General features: G+C 28.8%; 1 protein-coding gene across 1 annotated transcript; it reads right to left on the bottom strand.

The window, feature by feature from the left end:
• Nucleotides 1–14,738: 14,738 nt before the first annotated feature.
• On the bottom strand, nucleotides 14,739–16,733 carry LOC123293606 (15-hydroxyprostaglandin dehydrogenase [NAD(+)]-like). The gene is made up of 6 exons (XM_044874486.1): nucleotides 16,611–16,733; nucleotides 16,401–16,527; nucleotides 15,617–15,723; nucleotides 15,377–15,550; nucleotides 15,158–15,312; nucleotides 14,739–14,885 (listed from the first exon to the last, which is right to left on the bottom strand). Exons 1-6 carry the CDS (start codon nucleotides 16,707–16,709, stop codon nucleotides 14,750–14,752), a joined length of 798 nt encoding a protein of 265 aa, XP_044730421.1. The 5' UTR covers nucleotides 16,710–16,733; the 3' UTR covers nucleotides 14,739–14,749.
• Nucleotides 16,734–17,468: the final 735 nt, after the last annotated feature.

Genomic DNA, 17,468 nt, shown 5'->3' on the forward strand with positions numbered 1-17,468 from the left:
TTGATTGATGAGAGCTTTAGTTTGTGGAAATCCATATTAAAACTTGTAAATAATTAGAAACTAATTAATATTTATTTTGCAAAGTCCACTTTAATTAAAAATAATTGTGACAATTGTTTCGATTTTTACATCATATTCATACAAATGTGAAGTTTAACAAAATATTTCTGTTTATATAGTAAACATTAGAAAAAGGAAATACATTGCTTATGTGTGTTAGACAAAAACAGACATAAAAATTTTTGTTTTTGTAAACAAAAAACAATCTAACAAAAAAACGATAATACATTTAATTACCATATAAGGTAAGAATATTGGTTTTCGAATTAAAATATAAAAATACAATAACAGGTACACAAAAAAACAAAAAAAGTAAATAAATTAAATTAAATTAAATTAAGTCAAAATCTAAACATAAATATATTGCCATTACTTAAAGCAAAGGGAACAATCTGGAATTAAAAAGTTCCGTTTGTTCGTTTAGAAGGATTTGAGATTCCTTTTTGTTTTTGTAAACCTCCATAGCTTCTAGAACATCCAGTTTGAAGCCCTTACTTTGGACATGCAAAATTTCCATATCCGATGAAGGTTTGTGACCTTCCTCCATTAAATGATTGGCAAAAGTGGAGTCAGATTTTTTCAAGCTAAGCTTTTACGGCAGGCTTAAATGTAATATTAGTTATTTGTTTTCGTAATACACCTGCTATTTTATCGGAAATTTTTCCAAAATAGGTTACTGTTCTGAAAAAGTCATTTTCTTTGTCTTCCATAATAATTGAAGCCAGCGTTAATTTACGAAGAACCTTGTGTTTAATTTGATTTACTATTTTTGATTCAAACCCATTATTAGTCGCAATGATTTTTATAGTATTGAGCTCTTTTTCCAAATTAAAAAATAAAAAATTAAAACAATAAATGTCAAACAAATCATGGCCAACTATTCTGATATACTCAATGAATGACTATTTAACATTTAATGAATAATGACTAATGACTATTTTACATTTAATGACTATTTTACTTTTAACAAAATTGAAAACTGTGTATATCAAGAGAGGGTGGAGCTATATAGCGGTGGTTTTTACTTTTAATCCCAGCTAAGCGGTCGACTATCAATTCAATTTTTTTTAAATTCATCTTTAAACGCAATTTTTAGACAAAATTTTTATTATATAATATCGGATATTAGGGAAATATGATTTATTATGGAAGAATTAAATTTTATTTACTTATTTAGACTTTTTCTTTTACTATAAATTAAAATTCTATACCAGATTAGTCTTAAATTTATCGGTCATTTTATATTAGAGTACTAAAACTTTATGAAATTATGGTTTATTCCATTTATGTAAATATTTAAATTTTTTTGTTTAATATTACAATATTAACCACTACAATCATAATAAGATTTGGATTTCCTCCAAAAATGAAAAACATAAGACCAATTATTACATTTGGCTGCAAGCACAGATGTTCTCTAACTTTGAAAAGTATAAGAAATAAGTATTACTACATGTATAGATAGATAAATTTATACAAATCGTACTTATAATATTCTAACTATATTTTACTATGTTATATACACCAAGACAAGAACTGGTTCAAGGAAGAACTAACTCATCGTGTGAAGGAGATTTCAATAAAAACTTCCATCACAAACCTTAATTTTCCTGAACAGCGATACTCATGTAGGTAATAGCAAGCATAGAGACAGATTCGAAAGAAGGCCAGAATTTTGATATTTGAAATTAGAAATTAGATATCCAGTTATGATAGAAACCAAGACGAAGTCTGATTTTTTTTATACCATGTATATGATATTTTTTATACCATACACAAGGTACACTAAGTTAAGTCCCAAGTTTGTAACGCTTCAAATATTGACGCAACGAAAATAATTTCGATACAGGTTTTCATAAAATCACCTAATTAGTTCATTTTCGATTGCCTGTCCTTCTGTCTGTCAACACGATAACTCAAAAACGAAAAAAGATATCAAGCTGAAATTTTAATATCATGCTCATGACATAAAAAGTGAGGTCGAGTTCGTAAATGAGCAACATAGGTATATTGGGTCTTGGGTCCGCGGGACCTATTTAGTAAACCGTAAGAGACCAAATTTAAATGTAAAAATGTTCCTTTTAAAAAATAAACATCTTTTAGTCGAAACATTTTGTCGTAAACATCATTGTTTACCCGTGAGAGCGCAAATTAGGTGCAAATTATATAGTTAGTATTATATGGGAATATCACTTAAGTGTGTATGTATGTATGTATGACTATCTTTCTTTACTTATATGACATAAAAAAACAAACGATTGCGTGATCAACACTGTCCTTATATGGTATTTCAACAATAAACTCAGTCAATTGTTTGTTTTCACTTGTTTTCAGAATAAGTTTCCTAGTCTATAACAAGCTTCATCAAGTTAAATAAAAGCTAACTTTAATGTGTCAAACCACTGTCAGCAATTGATAGTGGTTTATGTGTAACTTTCGCAGCTCGTGTTGTACTAAGAAAGAATGAAATTTTACTTAAGCAAGTGAAAACATTTGAGTTGAGTTATTTGTTTAAATACCTTGCATGGAAAGTGTTGAATGCCAGTGTTGCATTATTTTTTATAAATTAGAAAAGTTTAAAAGCAAAGTTATGGTGGCAAGAAATTCAGATGAAGTTGGTTCATTTCTCAGATTTCTTTCGCAGAATTTGTTTCACTATTCGAATATTTCTAATATTTTTATGGAAGTTGGAATATGGATGATTTGAAACAAATTTAGAGTATGCCAAACATCTTCTAAAACTATTATTTAAAATTAAAATAATTCGTTTAGAAAGAGATGGGGTCATTTGTGGTTTAGTTGGAACATTTAGTATAATATTATACAATGATATGATATTCTTATCTCGATTTTTTTTTCATGTAGTATTTCAGTTGTATTTACTTGGGTACGGCATAAAACAATTCGTATGAGACTTGAACCAGTTTTCTTCCTTTTTTTTAAAATACAGTTTTAAATAGAAATGGTCGTTTCTCAAGTAATGTTGTTAGTAATATAAATATGTACCAAGGATACATATAAAATATAAACCGCACATAATGTGGTTTTGAATACCCAGCTTTCAAGGTACTCAAAATTTTGTTAAAAATTCATCTAATACATGCAAATATAAACCTTTTTAGGAGTCTATCCCAAATTATATACTCCGTTAAATGTATGAAGGTGGTATCTTTTAAACAACAAGTCATGGTCGAAATCGCGTCCTTAACCGCAGTGTTATTAGTACTTTCAGATTTGAAAGGAGGAGGCTGGTTTAAGGTACATGGAAACGTCGAAACTAAATATGCCAACTCTGGTTCATAAGGAAGTTCCTTGCAGAACCGGGAGGTTTTGCTAAAAGGCTCGACATTATCATTAACAATATTGGCCATCTTTAATTAAAATATTTATTTTGGACAATTTTTCAATTAATTCAGATGATAGAGTGTAGTAGATGAATGCATCCAGAAATTCACAAAATTTAAGAAAGGATTTTCTCGTTAAAGGTGAGACAGATCGAGCTACCCCTCTAGAACTTTTTCTCTTTATAACTGGAAAAGGTATTTGTCCAAATATTGAAAAATTGGTTCACTTTCCTTCAGCACTCGCGTTATTACCATTTCGCTCACGCTCGATTTAAAACATAAATAACTTTTATTTTTTCAAATGGTACATGTGCGGTTGAAACTTTTTGTATCTTCATATAATTTTATCTCTTTCGAATTATAAATTTTTCAAGCTATCTGTAGGTTTTAAACAATTTTTTTTTCAAGCCCCTTAAAAATTGTGGTCATTTTTTTTATTACGAGCATAAACGCGTTACATTAAAAGTATTATCTACGCATATTTTTGTCCTCTTTGTGTACTTCCGTAGATTGAATGTTTCTTGTCTGCCCGATAGTAGTACGTGATTTGTCAAAATAAGGAAATGTAATTTTTTAGTGCTAATATTTCTAATAACAATTAATAATTATTTATAAATTAAAAAAAAAAATTTTATAAATGCCGGTAACGTTGATGTAGGTACGTCTCTTTTTAATTTATTTATGTTATAATAACGCATAACCTATAAATAAGCATATTTATTTTCAATATAAAAGATTTGACGCATGTGCATAACGTCCGGCAAATTGCTCATCACTATAGTAATAATCCTTATTTTTTATGAATAATATATGTGATAAATTTTTGTTTTGTTGTCTACATATCATGATTAATCCTTAGAAACTTTTATCCAACCGATTTATTCTTAGTGGACAAAAACCTATTGTCAAAATACGGTCAGCTTGGAACACCTGGCATATTTATCTTTTACCTAACAGAAAGAAAATTCCGAATCCTAATCAGAGTTGCCTTTTATATAAAAAGCATACTTACATTACATATCTAATTATCATAAAATACTTAGTACAAAATAATGTTAAATAAACCACTATCTATTTACATGAAATGTTAAAATTGTATTCTTTTTGTTAAATAACATTTTATTAAATTGAGATTAAAATTGTGTCAGGATTCGTTTCATGTTTGTTAAAATTATTCACCATAAAAACACCGACAATATTGTATCCATTTGTTTGTAAAAGTATTTAACATAAACTTTCCACAGAATGCATGTAAGATGTTCGCTGAAAAGCAGCTTTTTTTCTAAATAATTCTGAATAAAGCTTGCATCGGAAAATTTTTAATTCCATCCATAGATATGTTTGCATACAGATTCAAAAGATTTATTCGTAGAATTTCTGTAAAATTTTGCAAAGTAAAAATAGAGGATGATAGAAGATTATCCGCCTGTCTATCAGTACTGGCGTGATATGCCTAAGTTTATCTACAAGTTTAATTTACAAAATTTTAAAATATCCCAACAAATTTTTCGTAAACGGAACCCTAAACTCGCACGTGGAACATATCTTAAAACATTCCCCCATTAAATTACGTTCTTCCGACAAAATTTTTTAAAACTGAACTGATTTTGAAGATCATCGCCAATTACTTAGATTTTTTTGGATACGGATCCCTAAACTTGCACATCAAACATAGCTAAGAACACTCTGCGTTTAATTTCCTTTCAAATGAAACAAAAAATATCAAAATCCATTTATCGTTTAGGCGCTACGATGGCACAGACAGACAGACACACAACGATAGCGGTCAAACTTACAACACCCCTTTTTTAGTTCGGGTATTAAAAACTACACTATTCACACCCAATATCTATTTCACTTTGTCATCCTAGTCGCGTTAGGTTACTAAAAATTTGTGAAAGTATACCCATTTTAGTCCCAAGTTTGTAACGCTTGGAAGTATTGAGGTTAGGAAAAAAAATTTCGTTATAGGTGTTCATAAAATCATCTAATTTGTCCATTTCCGGTTGTCCGTCCGTCTACCCGTCTATCCATTTGTTTATTTACTACAATGGGTGACAAAGTCTGTACTTGTTGAAAATTTTTTTAAACTGTGACAACGCTGGGAAGACTAAAATATTTTAATTTCTCCTGTTCTCTAATTGTAAAACTTGCCTTTTCTGAGTCTCCTGAAAACATAATAGTTTGGAACTTTCAAAGCAAAAAGTGGATTCGTTATTTTAAGCCCTGTTAATTTAAACTATTGAATAATTGAGACTAATCAAATAAATAAAAATTTTCCGATTTCTTTTACAACTTTTCGTGTGTAATACCGTTCGCCTGTAGTATTAACGTGACTATTACACTAATTGAAAGAATCATTAATAATGTTTGAATAATTAAACTGTTGTTTTTATAAAACATTATTTCTAATAAAGTATTTTTCTACTTTTAATATTCGATTAAAATAAATTAATATTTTATTAAATTTGTTGGAAGAAGAAAAAAACAAAATTGCATTTAATTAGAATATAATTAATAAAAAAATTAAAATATAAGGTTTCTTTTTGTGCATATACAAAAACGTTAACTTAAAAATATAATCAAAGTTTTTGAAAAAAATTAATATACAGAAATAAATCGCGTTTTAAAAAACCATTAATTATATTTCGTATATTATTATTCTGAAAGTCACAAACTGGAAGGGTGTAACAAAAAGCAAGGTTGTCCCATATTATAGACGTAAAAATATTACATACATATAGTTGAACGATTTTAAATAAACTGCTTGCGTCATCAGTTTTTTTTTCCAATTATTTTACAGGGAGAAGATATATTTTTTACAATTAAACCATTTCATAACAAGGTATATCACTTTTTATGATAAACAAAATTTATGACCTTTATTTTAACTTCATTGAAAGAGCTAGATTTTATCCAATGCAAGTTTTCTCGACATAAAACTGACCTTAAAATATACGCCTATCAATTATGTGATATTAATTATATTTCTTAATGTCAACAGAAGCCGAGAGTAAAACGACCAGCCAGTGAAAACTAACATAAAAAAAAATTGAAATTTAAAATTTGTCTTACCATAGATCATAAGCAGTAAAATTAATATTTTTGCTTCAAAATACAAAATACCTTATACATCGCCACAAGTCTTTGTGGAATGATTAATTTTATCACTTAATATACTATATGGCTTTAATGGTTCACTTGAAACAAAGAGGGATCATTTTTAGCCCCCGACCTAAAAAACAGGAGTGTTATAAGACTGACCGCTATGTGTATCTGTATGTCTGTCTGTATATCTGTCTGTGGCATCGCAGCGCTGAACCAATTTTGGTTTTTTTTTGCTCCGTTTGTAAGGTAATTTATAGGAGAGTCTTCTCACCTATGTTTTAAGTGCAAGTTAATTCTTCCGTACCCGCAAAAAATAGAAATTTGGCGATGATCTTCAAAATCGTGTCAGTTTGCAAATGGCTTTAAGGAAACAGGTTATTTAATCGGGAATCCTCTCAGATATTTTTCAAGTGCGGGTTTAGAGTTTCGTACTCAAAAAATTGGTCATGGGTTTTTAAATTTTTTATTTTCACTTGTACCCTGAGAGATCATTATATAGCACTTTTCCTTATATATAAGAATCCTTTAAGTATCTAAAAGAATGCTAAATATTCTCGATTTCATTAGTATAATAGATTTTAGTAAGTCAATTAGTAGAAATTTTCTTTTTTTATCATTTAATTATATTTTATAAGATAATTTTTACGTCCTTTTCAATCGTATTCAACTATGGTATCTTGGAGTCGCGAATGAAGCTGCTGGTACCAGTTATTAAAAATATATATATATAAGTCCATAACGTAGGTTATTCTTGTCTGATGATGAATTAAACACACATACATATATACACAAAATAATAATCATAATAATTATCGAATTTTATACGTGTGATTTATTATTATAACATTTGTCAAGAGTGATGAATAGGTTATTAATTAATAGAAGGATGGATATTTCTTTCTTTGTTTATATTATATCAAATATATATTTTAAATGTTACTGGTAAAGTAAATAATGCAACCATTTATATGTATAGCATAAACGATCAGGCAATTTCTTTTATACAGAATGATCGATTTACATCTAATAAATATCATATAAATATCACCAGTATGACAGAGTACATGCGTTAAGTAATGCGTCTAAGTAAGAGGTATTATAGGTGTTATATGAAATTGCAAAAGTGACTCGCATTGTGGCTTATCTGTTGCAGTTCATCTATTCAACTAAGAAACTCCTACTCTCCAAGCGCCTTACAAATATCCCAACGTATATCGAAGCTTCAACACATGTATATAATACCTCTTACTTAGATGCATTGCTTAACGCATGCATTCTGTCATACTCGTGATATTTATATGCCTAGATGTAAATCGAACATTCTGTATGCCAAACATATGGCTTGCAAATGTGCCTGTAATAGTTGTAGGGATATAAGTAGAGGGAAAGCAAGAAAAAATAGAAATCTTATAATTTATATAGTGTGAACCTATTTTTAATCGAATTATAGTAATTTGCTAGAAAAATCAATTTTCACTCAGTACTAAATATATTATACCGTTATTGTAAAGAAAACTATCAAAATAATATCAACTTATACTAACGGAACTCATGTTAAGTCTTTCTGTTTTAAGTTGGATTGATCAATGTGAATTGGTCTTTTTTAGAAGCTAGTTAGAAGTTGGAAGTGTAACAAACGCCCAAATTAAGCAAACTTCAAGCGGATAAAGTTGGCTATTTTAGAAAAACAATTAATTTTAATTAGACTTTGGAGGATTTGAAAAAAAAAACATGCAATTATAGTACAAACGAAGTGAAAAAAATTTGTCAATTTTAGCCATTATCGATTTTCATAAACCATTCGATTGTATAGGAGAAAAATGTGCCCGTGTTTTAACCATTCTTAGTGATATAGCTATAACATATCACGTAGTTATATCACTTCGATCATGTAATTATATCACATTTTGTGGCGCAGAGAATACTTCCGCCACAGTGGTGAGTAGAATAACTGACTTGTGGCTAAAAATATTCGAGTGAGACAAGTAGAAATTTTAAACTAAATTTAGCACATGGAAAACGATATTTGTTCCAAAAGAGCGATATCGTTTTGCTTTCATTTTTCATCTCTGCCCTATCTGCTTCTTCGATGATATTCTATAGTATGACCAGAAGTAGGGTATGCTACTATGTTTGAAAAAGTACTTCTTGCCCTAAAATTGAATTAAATTTTAAACCTTTTTTATTCTGTTAAAAACGCTGCCATCCATTTTGGTGACGTAATATTCGTATTATCAACAGACTCTACTTTCGTCATTTATTTTTCACTACAGAAAGTATCCTACCCTCTTGTATATAGACCCCCCCCCCCCAATATACACCTTACCGGTAACATATATTCAGCAGTAGTAAAAAGAGCTAAAACACATCTAACACAATCACTAGCTTTTTTATGGTTGTTAGTTTCCTTTTGTTTTGTGATGGAAAATATAAAAACAATAAATTGAAATATACATACATATACATAATGATATATTTACCACATATATTTTTATTTTTTTTAAAATTATAATTATTATATTTATTTAATTTATATTTCTTATTAAATGTATAACCTATTTTTTATTAGTATAATAAATTATATGAATGTTTAAAAATAAACATATTTTTTCGTGTTGTCATGTTATGTTATTTTTATGTGTTTGATCGAGACATACTGATGTGTGACCAAATTTTTGAATGGTCATTAAGGGTGAATTGAATTCATACTCGAATATCTCCGAGTATTTAGATCTAGTCAATCAAGCCGCCCTATTAGCTCAGTTGGTTAAGGCGTAACCAATTTTGTCCGCGGTATGCTTAGGGTAGCGGGTTCGATTCCCGCAGTTGCAACAAAATTAATTTAATTGATAGTTGTGATGGGCTAGTGCAGTGCATGGTATATGGATGAAGGAAGTTCGCTTAGCCTCTGAAAATTGAAGAGCTGATAAATTAAATTATCAGCGGAAAGGTGTTAAAACTCGTGTTTTTTACTGCGAAACTTTTCTGTAAATATGATAATTTTTGAGCTATTAACAATGGAAACGGTATTTTTCATGCAAAACATGAATACTTTTTAACCGTTTTTGACGACTAACTTCAAATGTTGAAATTAATTCGAAAAAATCATTCAAAACAAAAACTAATCTCATAAAAAAATTTATATTTAAGCTAATAAAAAATAAAGTTAATAAAAACGAAAAAAGAGATTCGTTTTTAAATAACGTCTCTGTGTACCGAATAATGACGAGTTATTGCTTATTGAAGAATGGCTACTTTTCGAGACTTTTTAAATTACATAAAAAACCTTTTAAATGAGTAATGGAAACCGTAGTAATCGAAACAAAATTTTCATTTTAATATCCTAAAATGGGAAACCCATGACAGTTGAAGTTGTCTTCGTATAATTAACTTTCTTTTATGATAATTAAATTAATTATTTAAAGAAAGGGGTATACTTTTTCTTTGCATCAATTGGGAAAGTATCTATTCGGAAAATTAATTTCAGAAAAACTAATTATAACGGCTATCTGATATGAAGAAGGGGATAATTACTTTAATAAACCAAAAATCTTACCGTATGAAAATTTCTAAGAAGAAATATAACTGAAAAAAAGTCAGTCGATTGTGAGCACTTGTTGAGACCTATTTTCAAACTGATAGCTCTTCCCGCTTTACCAGCTATCTCAATTATTTCCGCGGGTAGATTATTTTCTTTTCGATAGATCCTTACCTTTCAGAAAGTGATATTAATAATAATTCCTGATCAGATATGGGTTAAAATTAATTGGGCATATGATTTAATAGTTTTTCAACCATATTTAATAAACGTAGGCGTAGTAATTGATATATCCAAAACAAAATATATACAATTAAAAAAATCCCTGAAGTGAAGTTTAAATATCACCATCATCGCATATGTTGGGTTGTTGATAATGCTTGGCTATTTACTTCCACTTCCACACTGCTCTCAGATTATGTATAATACCATACTATTGAATTTATAAAAAAAAAAAAGGCTCAGTCTATTGAAAAAAAAAAGTTTTATAACTAAGTTATATTGATAAATGAGTTTAAAATAATTTAAATATATTATCGTTGAATTAAAAAAATTTTCTTTGACAAATGACTGACTGAGTTATGTACGTTGTCATGGGTGTGAGTTGATTTTTTTTTTTTTTTAATTAGATTATGATTTGAAGTTTGAAGCTTATAAATTTTACACTGTAGTAAAAATATTATTATTCAGTTTCAATGTAGAATTTATTGGAAAAAACAAATTGTTCGAAAAAAAAATTATATAATCATCATAAACAGATAAAATTTACAGGAAATTTACACTGTTTACGAGAGAAAATAATTATAGAATCAATAATTTTAATAATTGACAGTAGAGTTTTGATAATTGGAGTAATCGATAATCGAAATGTCCCGTAATCGGTACACTTTTCTTCCTCCAACACTTTCTCACGTAACATTTGTATTGTTTGACTGTATATAATGTTACAGGAAAAGTCGATTCTTAGTAAGAGTTGACCAGGCCTGTTTTAGTTTAGTAAAAGTTGATTAGAGTAAATTAATCTAGTTTAGTAATTATGTCACATTCCTTAATAAGTAGGTACAGTAAAAGATGTTACAAAAATCGTCTAATAAAGGAAAATGAAAGAAACCGCTCGCATTTTGCTAAAACCTCATGTAAAGTGTTTCTTAGGTTTCAAATATTCTTCGTAACGCATTAGTTAGTGGCGCAAATGTTCCTATTTGTTAATTATCAATAATTTTTTAATGCAATGAAACGATCAATGTTAAAGTTCACTTAAAAATTTAGTAATTGGGCAACTTGTATGACGTAAATGTTAAGTTTTTGTCAAATTATCGAAAAATATTATACATATATAACGTATACGTAATTCAAGTTGTCTATTTGTTAATTTTGTAAGTCAACTTTAACATTAACGGTTCCATTGAATTAACAATTTATTGTTTATAAACAAATAAAAACATTTGTGCGAAATGATATTTGACACTAAAGAAACACAATCCATGAGGAATTAGCTAAATGCGAGCGGTTTCTTTCATTTTCCTCTATCTGTAACATCTTTAACTGCACAAATTGTAACAAATGATAGTCTACATTTCTATAAGTTTATTTTATTTTTACACACTTATTTTTTTTTAACTCTTAATTTTCTAGAGGAAAATTAATATTTCCCTGAGGGTCTCGTAACCTTTTGGTATAAAATACATCATCAATATTTATCCTCGATTATTCAATTATTTTTCTAAAAGTAGTAAAACACGGGAAACCTACTAACTGCGAGATATTCTATATTATTCTTGTTTATTATTGCAGCTATAAAATTTCGCATGGTAAGAAACGCTGGCAGTTATATTAAGACCTTCTGAGATAACTTGTATGGCACAACATTTTGATACCATATGCATATATGTAATATGCAAGGTATGTTAAGTTTAGTCTCAAGTTTGTAACGCTTAAAAATATTGATGCTACGAACAAAATTTTGGTGTTCATAAAATCATCTAATTAGTCGATTTTCGGTTGTCTGTCCGTCCGTCTGTTAACTGGATAACTCAAAAACGAAAAAAGATATCAAGCTGAAAGTTTTACAGCGTAGTCAGGACGTAAAAAGTGAGGTCGAGTTCGTAAATGAGCAGCAAAGGCCAATAACGTCTTGGGTCCATAGGACCCATCTTGTAAACCGTTAGAAACAGAACAAAAGTTTAAGCTTAAAAAATATTCCTTATAAAAAAATTACCAGCTTTGGTTTCAATCATTTTTTCGTAAACATCACTGTTTACCCGTGAGTGTGCAAATTAGACGTAAATTGTATAGTATGTATTATATGGGAATATCAGCCATGTATGTGTAATGCGATAGAGTAATCAACTCTGACTATGCATGATATTTGAAAAATTAACTCCGTCAATTGTTTGTTTTCACTTGTTCAAAAGAATATTCAAAACAAAACAAAAAGCTTAGAACGAATTGTTGATGGCTTATAATTTATGTATAAGTAGTTATAATTATTAAATTTATAAACGTCAGTTAGAAATATTTTGTTTCAAGATCATCAAAAAATACAGCTTAGTTTACCCCTCTGTAGAGAAATTATAGAACGAAGATATGTAACAGAAAACACAGTTTACTAACGATAAAACTTTTGTTTTATCCTTCTTTCGTAATATCGTATTTATTATATATATATGGAATATATATGGAATATATATGAGGGCGTTCTGTTATTAACTGTAGATCGTTGGCCTACAGAATAAGCTCATAAAGACAAAAAAAAAGTTATTTACCAATTTTGGATCTGAGCCCTAATTTGGGCGCTACAAGTATGACAAAAATTGATAAATTCACTGACTATCATTCGACAACCAGCAGCCAATGAGAATTAGTAGATATTATTAAATGAAATTGATGAATATTCAACTAAAGAAGGGATATGAACTGATTTCAATTGGATTATATTATTTTGAAAAAAACTTTTTAAAAAAACTAATAAATTGTTTCAGTGGTTTGCTTAAATCCCACTTTTATTTGTATTATATTTTTGTATTATAACAAAAAAAAATTATTAAAACTTAAAATGCAATTACGTCACAAAAGGCGTTTTTTTGTTTGTTTACGTTAAATTTTAAACACCCCTACTTTGACGTAATTTGTTTTTATTTTACTAATACTTAATGTAATGTTTTCTCGCAAAAATATAATAAAAAAAAGTGGGATTTAAGCAAACCAATGAAACAATTTATTAGTTTTTTTAAATGTTTTTTTCAAAATAATATAATCCAATTGAAATCAGTTCATATCCCGTCTTTAATTGCATATTATTAAATGAAATTTACTAATATCTGCTGGTTATCGAATGATAGTCAATGAATTTACCAATTTATCAGTTATTGTTATACCTGCAGCGCCCAAATTAGGGCTCAGACCCAAAATTAGTAAATAACTTTTTTCTTTGTTTTCATGAGCTTATTCTGTACGCCAACGGTCTGCAGTTAATAACAGAACGCCCTGTATATATACACCGATTTACTATATTTTGTTTGTAAAACTTTTCAAACAAGTATTGTGTTTTTGTTTCAAATATTTCCTCAATATTAAATAACTTTATAATTTTACAATATATGCTTTCAAATCTGAATACCTTTTCCAATGAAGAAAACTCTTTGTGTTTTGAAATAGTCGAAAACCCATAATTCAAGACGAAGTAAGATTTTTTAGGAGTTATTTCTGTTTCTGTTTTTCTAACCTTAATGAAAATTATTTTCTTAGCCCTTTGATCACAAAAAGAAACTAAAATTTTCTTGGCTAAACGTGAATCACGTAAAAACTACTGAAATAATCGAGTTGCGTTTTTATACCATGTATATGAAATATACCAAGGAATACTAAATTTAGTCCCAAGTGTGTAACGCCGAAAAATATTGATTCTATGAACAACATTCTGGTATAGGTGTGCATAAAATCACCGAATTAGTCCATTTTCGGTTGTCTTTCTGTCTGTCGTCTGTCATCTGCCCGACTGTCATCACGATTACTCAAAAACGAAAACAGAAATCAAACTGAAATTTTTATTGTGCTGAGGACGTAAAAAGTGAGTTCGTAAATGAGAAAAATAGGTCAATTGGGTCTTGGTTCTGTTGGACCCATCTTGTAAACCGTTAGAGATAGAACAAAAGTTTAAATGTAAAAAATGTTTCTTATAAAAAAAATAAATCATTTTTTCGTAAACATCACTGTTTACCCGTGAGAGCGCATATTATGTGCAAATTGTAGTATTATATGGGTATATCAGTCCCAAGTCTGTAACGCTTAAAAATATTGATGCTATGAACAAAATTTTGGTATAAGTGTTCATAAAATCACCTAATTAGTTCATTTCCAGCTGTGTGTAACATGTATGTATGTGTAATGTGACAGAATAATCAACACTGTCTACACATGATATTTCAACAATTAACTCAGTCAATTGTTTGTTTTCACTTATTTAAATTCTCTTTGAAATTCATGTTCAATGACCATTTTAAGATGTATATTAAAAATAGGAGGATAATGTTTCTGAAAGGAAATAAAAAACAATAAAAAAAATTACGGTTTTATTTATTTTTTAATTACGACAAAAAAAGGTAAAAATAAAAGAAATACAATCAAGAAAAATGAAAATGTCATATCTTTTAATTATATTGAAAACAAATTCAACATTCAAAAAATAATCTTTGGTATTTTAATTTTTACGTTTGAGTGTTAATCTGTCTGGGATTTCAACTTCATAGATTGGTTGACCGCCTTCACAAATCCAAACAGATCCAGTTTCACCTTTTGTAATCATTGCCATCATACTTTGCGCAACATGGGCTGGTCTAAAAGAATAAAAAGCACGACATTATAATCATAAATTGTTACAAGATAAATTAGCATGCGCACAAGAAATGTTAATTGAGCATCTAATAATATTATGGTTTTATTTTACTCAAATCCGCTCGTCAACTCAAAAGGGTAATGATCCTTAAACGGCGGAAAATGTGCGCAGAGAATTGCATTGCCTGATATTGAGGCACGACATGATTAATCCGATCCTGGTTTCCACCCTTTTGTTGAATGTTGAACTGAATATAATCTTTTTAATACTTACGATTGTGTGGGCATTGCATCGAGTTCACGTTGACACTCACGACCAAGAATATCGTCTCCTTGTAAACCATGGGCTTCAGATATCAAAGGAGTATCTGTCACACCCGGACACATTGTTAAAACTTTAATTCCTGTACGATTATAATGGAATGGAGTCTAAAAAAATAAAATAAAATAAGTAATAGGTAGTATGCATGTTTTTTTTTTTATCGAAATTTACACCCCATGAACGATCCATTCCAATCAATGCATGTTTGGTTGCAACATATATTGGACATCCAGCCAATGGTTGTAAGCCAAGAATTGAGGAAAGGTTTACGACAATACCACCTTTTCCACCCTTGTCTTTACCCATATATTGGAAGGCTAATTTTGTTCCACGAACTACTGCATTCTAAAAGAAATAAATTTTTCATTTTGAATTTGTTAAAAAAAGTTTTTGAGTAAGTCAAATACATACAATATTGATTGCGATTTCCATTTCCCATTTTCCGTCATTCATAACACCAGCATTGTTGATAACAATGTCTAATTGTTCGCACCAATTAATGCATGTTTTGAATGCATCTGAAACAGAACTGTATTTAAAAAAAGATAAAATAAAATAAAAAAAATTTTATAACGGACTAAAAAGTATCAAATAATTTTTACTTTTGAAAGGTATAAAAATACTTGTTATATTGGAAAAGAAAAACATGGGACGCATGTAATTGGTAAATATTGTTGCTGAAATTATGCTGAACGAGCAGGTACTGGTTTTGTATGATGAAACGCCCCATGTTTTTCGTTTCCAATCTAATATCAAGTATTTTAATAGCTATCAAAATAAAATTTATTTTATACTTTTAGTCCGTTCCACCGGGACATATAAAAAGAGACAGTTAAAAATATTCAGTACTTTGTTTTATACAAATGTTTACCAAGTTGCCTATTAATTCAGACTTATGAAACAAATTATCACAAGCAATAAGGTGAGTAAAATGATAAAGTGATAAAAATTCGCAATGCATTGTTTCTTTTTGCAGAAAATGCTTTTTAAAAAGTTATGTAAAAAAGGTTTTGGAACTACCCATAAAACATGTACTTCATACTAAAATTCGTTATTTTCATTCCAATCTTTCAACTTTATCGTCAAATTTTCTCCGACTATAAATACGCCATTTTTAGATGTCTGGGCCTACCGATAAATTGCCACTACACTTCGATTTTTCAAAATCTCAGAAATAAATAATATTTATACATACTTTCTAGTTGTGTGGCATTTGAAACATCTACTTTTTGGAAACAAGTGCATTCACGGCCATATTCGATGTTTAATTGTTTGCTTATATCTCCTGCATTTTCAGTATGCAAATACAAAACAAAAACTTTCTGCAAAGAAAAAAAAAAATATATATATATATATATATTTTTAAGTAACGAAATACAATAATAAAAATTGTTTGCCTACTTACATTTGCGCCTGATTTTAATAATTCCTTCACAAACCACAAACCAATACCGGAAGCGCCACCAGTAACAAGAGCATTTTTACCTTTTATATCGTAAACCATTTTTTATTAAAAGTACCACACAAGTTGACTATACAACGAAAAGTGATTAGACAGTTGATCTGCCTCCTTTTTATATAACGATCTGAGTTTCACGTATCAGATCAATTATTTAAACAAACCAAATAAAATTTGTGGAATCCTTTATTTGATTTTGACATTAAAATACGTTAATTGAAGGGAGAAAGAAGAATAACATGTGTGCCATGCTAGTTTATTAGCAATGATGAAAAGTAAGAGCAGCATAATTTTCAACGCTTGTTTTTTTTTTTTGTTAACTAAGTTATAAAAAAAACTTTTAACAAAAAAAAAAAAACCGACTTCAAACCAAATAATTCAAAAACAAATTAATATGCACTTAAAAGTAAAAAATAACGAAAATATAATGTAGTTATAATTATAGTTATTTTTGGAATCGGTGTCAGCCAAGGAAACAACTGTGCTACATTAGAACAGTTTACTACATTAACTTGACAGACACCGACTCCAAAAATAACGATAATTGTAACAATATTATATTTTCGTTATTTTTTACTTTTTAGTGCGTTTTAATTTGTTTTTAATTGTTTTTTTTTAAGTCGGTTTTTTATTTTTATTTTATGATTTTTAGTGAAACTGGGTGATACCGAGTTATTTGTCCATTTGTCCCGCACATTATTAATGCAAATTTACGGCTTATATAGTTTTCACATGTATATCATTGTCAGAACTGGACCAAAATGAAATAGGACCACACGGGAAGCATGAGCTTTCAAATAGATA

Source organism: Chrysoperla carnea, chromosome 2, assembly GCF_905475395.1.
Source record: "Chrysoperla carnea chromosome 2, inChrCarn1.1, whole genome shotgun sequence".
NCBI classification, from domain to species: Eukaryota; Metazoa; Arthropoda; class Insecta; order Neuroptera; family Chrysopidae; genus Chrysoperla; species Chrysoperla carnea.

What these genes read in the sequence shown, in the direction of transcription:
- LOC123293606 (XM_044874486.1), bottom strand. Translation starts at nt 16,709, where the DNA reads ATGGTTTACGATATAAAAGGTAAAAATGCTCTTGTTACTGGTGGCGCT. An exon ending in TGGAAATCGCAATCAATATT is followed by an intron (nt 15,551 to 15,616) that starts GTATGTATTTGA and finishes TATTTCTTTTAG; the next exon opens with AATGCAGTAGTTCGTGGAAC. An exon ending in GATGCAATGCCCACACAATC is followed by an intron (nt 14,886 to 15,157) that starts GTAAGTATTAAA and finishes TTATTCTTTTAG; the next exon opens with ACCAGCCCATGTTGCGCAAA.